The sequence below is a fragment of the Corvus brachyrhynchos genome, unplaced genomic scaffold, assembly GCF_000691975.1.
Source record: "Corvus brachyrhynchos isolate BGI_N302 unplaced genomic scaffold, ASM69197v1 scaffold26, whole genome shotgun sequence".
Classification (NCBI taxonomy): Eukaryota; Metazoa; Chordata; class Aves; order Passeriformes; family Corvidae; genus Corvus; species Corvus brachyrhynchos.
The window spans coordinates 4,129,145-4,135,717 of NW_008239324.1; the positions used below are offsets into that span (position 1 = coordinate 4,129,145).

General features: G+C 51.5%; 1 protein-coding gene across 1 annotated transcript in view; it reads left to right on the top strand.

Moving 5' to 3' along the window:
• The first annotated feature begins 3,877 nt into the window (after positions 1-3,877).
• CFAP20 (cilia and flagella associated protein 20) overlaps positions 3,878-6,573 on the top strand; it is a 9,206-nt gene continuing 6,510 nt past the window's right edge. The window contains exon 1 of the mRNA XM_017740789.1: positions 3,878-3,896. Within this exon, the coding sequence (XP_017596278.1) occupies positions 3,878-3,896 (19 nt within the window). The remainder of the gene's footprint in view (positions 3,897-6,573) is intronic.

Sequence of the window (6,573 nt, forward strand, 5' to 3'; positions counted from 1 at the left end):
TGGCCAGAGCACAGCGCTGGAGCGGTCCAATCCAGCACCGCAGGATGGAGGAGTGGAGAGGAGGCCAGGGAGGAGAGCACAGGGAGGGGGGAGGATCAACGAACAGCGGCGTCGGGGCGGGGGCTGTGCAGCTACTGATCCAGGCCTTGGGATCCCACGCAGTGTTTTAACAAAGTCAGCCATTTGTTGAATTCTGGGGTGCCGATCCTGTTGGGGGGTGGGGGGTTCGTCTTGTGGGTTCTTTCATCAGATCCCTCGATGGCTTTATAGCCCCACAATTCACAGTTGCCTCCTCTACTTGTTCTGTGTGTAACTTCATCAAGTGGTTCTGGTGACACTCAAACCTAGACGCTGGAGATAGTGTTTTCCCACCAGCACCTAAACACAGAATTTCCTTCTGCGGCATTGTTGAAATAGTTAATTTTTTATAAGGTTGCAATGTTTCTATTTGAAACATCTGTTTACATTCCATATTCCAATAAAGTTCTATTGGCATCGACAGCAGGTCAATCCATTTGTATAATTCACTGAAACCAATAAATATCTATACGTCTGAATGTCTGCCGTCTCAAATCTATGGGATAGCCAGAAGGCCTGAGAGCTGGAGGCCTTGTCTCCTCCAGAAGGGCAGGTTGGCTCTTCCAGCCCTTCTTGTCTGTGTTTTTTTGGGACCTCTCACTCAGTCTTTGGTTGCAGTTCTTCCTGCTGCCAGCCCTGAGAGTTTCGCTGTGGCAGATTGTCTCTGCTGCCACAGGGCCGCAGAGGAGGTGCAAGGGTTTGGGCACAGTGTGGGAGTCAGCTCTTGTGCTCCACTGGCCTCAAACAGGCACTGCCTGAGGGACAGACCTCGCTCTGCTGTTACCTGGTGGGTCAGACCAGGTCACCAATGCACAGCTGGAAATGGGGATTCTCCATGTGTGTACACCCATGCTTGTCAGCTCTCAGCTTGGGTGGATGGCTTTGTCTAAAGATATGCTGAGCAGGGGGTAGCTCTTTCCTCGCACCCAGGGACATGGGGGCAGTTCTGGGTGTCCAGGGTGAGGAGCAGCCTGTGGTTGCTGCCATCTTGCACGGCCTCGCTAACATTTGCTCTCCTGCAGAGGCTGCTGAAGGCACTGGTGAGTGTTCCCAGCCCTCTCTTCTTCCATCTGCCCGCCCTCCTGGCTGCCTGGCCTGAGGGGCAGGGGAGTCTCACGTGCTCTTAAGCTGTGCCAATACCAGCAGGGTTGGTTTGGGGTTTTATCAAGTTTTGAACTGATTTTAAATATCTATTGAATTGCTCCATTGAGAAGTGGATGTTTCTCATGGTGTGTCCAAGTTGCTATGGGAGAAACTTGTCTGTTTTCCAGCTCTTGTGTGTTGGCATTCCCAGCTTCTGGAGGGGCAAGGCAGGAGAGGTGGGGAGAAGAAAAATGGGTTGAATGGGGGAACTTTGATAGGTGAACACTGTTGATCACCATATATGAGTGTGCTGCATGAGTGCTTGGCAGTGTCCGATGGTGGAATTTCAAGGTGGTGTGTGGTATCTGTTCTGTAAGCCTGAGTCAGGAATTCTTTCCTGGTACCCTCAAGCAGAGGAAGAGAGTTGCTCTTCCAGTGACTGAAGTGGCTTTCCATGGTTGCAGTAAGCAGAGAAGCTGGAACAACCTGCCTCTTATTTCCCCAGATCCCTACCCCAGCTGTAGGGTAGGATGAGCAGTGACAGATTCATCCTGGAGGGAAACAGCAGCTGAGCAAGGGTAGTTTGGGACAGAGGAGGGTGTGGAGTCTCCTGATCCCAGGGCAGTGGGGATGTTTGACTGCAGCTTGCGCCAGTTTATCTCTGCTGGCTCTTCCAGAACTCCGATCAGGAAACCCTTCTTTCCTCTGGACCTTAGCAAAGCATTCTCCTGCCTGCAGAGACAGCCAGGAGCTGGAGAAGAGTCCCTAGGAAGTTAAGAGGACTGGGGAACATGCATCTTCATCTGCTTTCTCCTGGAGAAATTTAGGAGAGTCCTAGTGCATGTTCCTGGCCTTTCAGCTGCCCTGGCTCCAGATTTCTAGCAGAGCATGGGTTTAGCTGAATGCCTTCTAAGAGGAAAGGCTCAAAACTTTCCAGCCCCATCAGCCACTGAGGGATGCAGTAGGAAATGGATGCAGTAAGCAGCTTTGCCAGTTTGTCTGTGGCTGTTGCAAGTGTTCTGGGCATGATGGGAGCTTTTAGTGGAATTATGGGAGGTGTTTGTGGTAGTGGAGGGAAACTCAAAACAGTAGGTCATGGAAAAAAATGTCCAAACTTGTGTTTGGCTGTCCGTGAAAGTTCTGCTTTGCTGGACTGCATCTCTCCCTTGCCTTGCTCGGCCCTGTCTTCCTTTCTTGCGCCTTCCAAAGCAGGCTGAGGTTCCCCTGCTGTCCCTACATCCAGAGGGCCATGGAGGGTGCGCCTGGGCCTGGCTGGGGGTGGGGTAGCAGAGGGGTGCCAGCCCATCGCCTCATCATGGCGCTGGAGGAGCTCTGTGTTAAGATGGCAGTGCCCCGCGACGCTCACTTCCCTCCTCCCGTCTCTCCTCAGGTCCGATGCTGTTGCTCCCAATTTTCCATAAGCAGAATGAGAACCAAATCAAACGTCCTATCGGCACGGTAGAGCGACGGCGGGCGGACTGCGCAGCGCGGGCAGGGCTCAGAGCGGGGCACGCGCCTGGCTGGACAGCACTCGCCTCGCTATGACCGCAGCCCTTCCCTCCGAGTGTTAAAGGTTCTCCTGCCTCCGTTTCCTTGTTGAGCTCTTCCTGACCCAGAAAGCGTGGAAATGTGAAGGGTGTGCAAAGCAGTTGTTGGTTAGTCGTTCCTTCCTCTGTTCCGGCTGTTCCCCCCCAACCTCTGATGGACCATGGTTAGCCAGCTTGTGCCTGTCTCTTCCAGGACATGAGGGTTGCAGGGGATGTGGTATCATGATGGACAGTTCTATACTATAATTAAAAGAATTCTATATTGTTGAATAAAAGTTTTAAAAGAAGCATGCAAGGAGGAGTATTCAGTGGGGAGAGAGCTGTAGAGTGCTGGCAGAGTGAGCTGTTCCCTGTGCCCTGCTAGGACAGGCTGGGTGAGGAGAGCAGGAGGAAATCGTACAAAATCAGTGTGGGCAGAGGCAAAGGAGCCACTTGCCACCTTTGAGGGTGTTTCTCCTTTCCCTCCTTAGGCCCCCACACTCTTCTGAAGGTGCCTGCATGGGTGGTGGCCTGAGTGCTAATGCTGGTACCTGCTTTTCCCAGCCTGGGGGGGGCTTGGGCTTGGCTCTGTTTCTGTACACTGGAGCTCCCATACCTTCCTCTTTTTGGGTTCAGGCTCCTCCTCCCCAGCACCATGACTGCAAAGCTCTGAGCTTGGAACTCCTGCCCAAGGGCCGCTGCACAGCAGGAGTTCCTCTCAGACATGGTCCTGCACTGGCAGTGCTCAGGAGAGTCTGGCTGCTGTGATGGTTGTTGGCCAAGCTGGGCTCTGGTCTTAGGTGTTAATGAACCACTTGAAATTCTGTCTAAAAGCCCCCATCTGGACTCTGTATGACTGTACATGGTCATGTCTCTTGTGTTGTCCCATTCCTTCATTGCCCATATGTTTTTCCCTATACAGTTTTCCCTTACACTGAAGCTGCCCAGGGGAAAGGGTACCTCTGAGACAAGGCTCTTGCCTGGGAAAGAGAGACCTGTTGCTGGTTCCCAGGGAGGGGAGCTCAGCCATAGGCTCCTGCCAGCACAGAACCACTCAGCGCTGCTCTCACCCAGCCCTGGGCACTGGCCAAAGTGGAATTGCAGGAGTGAGTCCTCGCACAAAGCCTGTAATGGGTACAGGTGGAAGCCAACACTATCCTGCACATGGAGATTTGCTGATGTGGGCCCAGATGTGGACGTGGGCATCAGGTAAGTTTAACCTACTGGTGCTGTAAGGCAGGGCTTGGTGCATTGCCAAGGAACAGTTTAATGACAGCTCTGTTTTATCCAGGGCTGTGCTGATCTCTGGCATCTACATTCATCAAGACTTTTTTTGGCAGGTGTAGCTCTGGCCAGCGGTGAGAGCAGGGAAGAGCCCATGGCAGAGCCCACCCGAGGCCCACGCTGGGCAGAAGCAGTGCTGTGAGCATGTGCTGAGCTGAGGTCCCTGCAGCACGGTGGCACATCCAAGCACTGTTGCTGTTTGGATCCATCCATCTCCTGATGTGGTTGGATCATGTTCCCCATTGCCACCTGCTGCCTGCTGCAGCCCATGTCCTCTCCAAGTCCACAGCTTGTCTCCAGAGAATGCTCTCAGTGGCTCTTTAAACTGTTGTTTATCAGAAATAAACTCTTCTTTGCCTACCCTTTTTTGTCTCCAGTTTGTCTGGAGTCAAAAAGGTTTTGCTCATTTTGGCCCCTTGCTTCATCCATTGCACAGGTGTCCCACCAAGGCAGTGTGTCCTCCTTCCGTGATTTTCTCTGCCAACTTGCTCCAGGACATGCTGGCACTGCCTCCTTCTGCACCCACTGATGTTTACACCTTTGTTCTCTTCTGATCCCTTCCTCAGCAGCAGCCCAGCTTCCTCCTCTTCTTCTTCCTCCTTCTGCACTGCTCAGAGTTCAGCCAGCGTGAGGTCCAAAGCCTTTGGGTTGCCTCAGCACCCAAAGCCACTTTTGAGCCTTGCCTCCCCCTGCATGTGGTGGATATGGATCTCCTGCCCAATTTTCTTTTTGGTTTTCCCATTACAGCTATCCTTCATCCAGTACTGCTCCTGTAGGAAAATCCAGGCTGGAAGAGTTGGCTGGAGTCATCAGGACAAATCCCAGGATCTCACACTCCTTGTGGGAGTCATTACTTTGTTCTTGGTTTTGCCATGTAGTGAAGGCTTTTGGCTCACAGAAGAACTGACTGAATCTGGTGCTGGCTTTATTGGTCCAAGTGCTGTCCTTGGAGCTGGTCCAGCCCTGGGCATCTGCTCTCCAGCCTCAGTCAAGAGGGCAATGGCCTGGGTTAGGATTTCCCAGGCCATGAACCTGGACCATGTGCTCCAAGGCAAGCACAGACTTGGTGATACTGGAGCAACCTGCTACATTTTGGTCTCATAATTGCACCCAGCAATGTGACACTACAGAGGAGTAACGTTTCAGAAGCTTCCTGAAAATCTCATTCCTCTGAAGGCATTGGATTGCTGAGAATTCTGAAGGGAAGGAAATGCTTTAGTGGACAGTTATTTCTGGAGCAAGCAACCTTTGCTCACTTCTTGGGCCAGGTTATTTTCTTAGCATGGGCCTTTTCCTCCATCTGCTCCCCCAAATTCAATCCCTCTACACCCTGGGAATTGGAAGCAGGGGTGAGGTAACATGCCAACATCTTCCTAGCAATCTTCCAGGTGGATAACATCAGTCTGTGAGTCTCTAAAATACATCTGAGACCTCTTCCCAAATGCCTGCCTCGATTATTAATATGGGTTAATGATTTACAGGGCTCTCTGTGTCTGCCCTCTCCTCTAGCCCACACATGCCTGGGGAAGGAGGAGGGGCAACTACATTTTGTTAAAATTAATTGAGAAATAGGGACAATTTGAAACCACAGCCTATTTCAGTGTGCAGCAAAACATGGTATTAAAGTGGTAAGTGGAGAGTGTGTGAATGAGCCGGCTGTTCAGGAATGGCAGCTGGATATTTGTCCCAGTTGTCTCCTACCATCTGATTAAGGGAACAAGTTATTTCATCGTGCCATATAAAGTGTACTCTAACCCACTGACTAAATATAGCTGATCATTTCTAACTAATGCCTTGCTTTTTGTGTGCTCTACTTGTTTGTGCAAGGAATTGTGAAGGAAAGAGAAAGTGCTGCTAACCCAGGTGCTGTGAGGGAGCGTTTGTAGCCCGTGGGAGAGACAAGCACACCTAGCAGGCAACATTGTTGGGATTTGGATGGGGCATTAGTTAGCAACAGATGCCTGGAGTTAACCTGAAGAACCATAAAGCTGGTGCAGAATGGTAATTTTTATGCTGTTTAGTGTCTGTACATTGAAAATAGATGATGTAAACAGGTGTTATTACAGCCAGAAGGAATGTAATATATGTCAGTTTAGAAATGTAATTTCTAGCCCAAGCTGTTCCTGTTAAGCCTCTTCAGCTGTGCCAAGGCCTTGTCTGTACTCAAAGACATTCTCACACCCGTAAAGCCGTACTTCAATCCCCCCAATATTACCAGGGTTCTGTATCTTATCCCTGCCTGGCTTAGAGCAGCAAGAAGACACAGGAGGTTCCTGGGGCACCCAGGAGTGACTGGGGCTAAAGGAAGCAGTGAAGTGGAACAAACAACACTCAAATGCTCCAGTCTTGTAAAACCAGCACAGGGAGCCCCTCGGAGGGAAGAGCAGACCCCAAAAGCATCCTCGGGCAAAAAGCATCCTCGGGAAAAGTGAACCACGGCGTCCCCTTTGGACCGAGGCTCGTGAATTGCCGGGGGAGAACGGAGATGTTTTTAGAGGTGTCCCCACCTACAGCCCAGGCGTTCGGGGAATGGGATACCAACCACAGGGGACCGGGCACGGTTTGGAGTGGGCTCGGCTCCAGCAGCTCGGCTGAGCGAGGG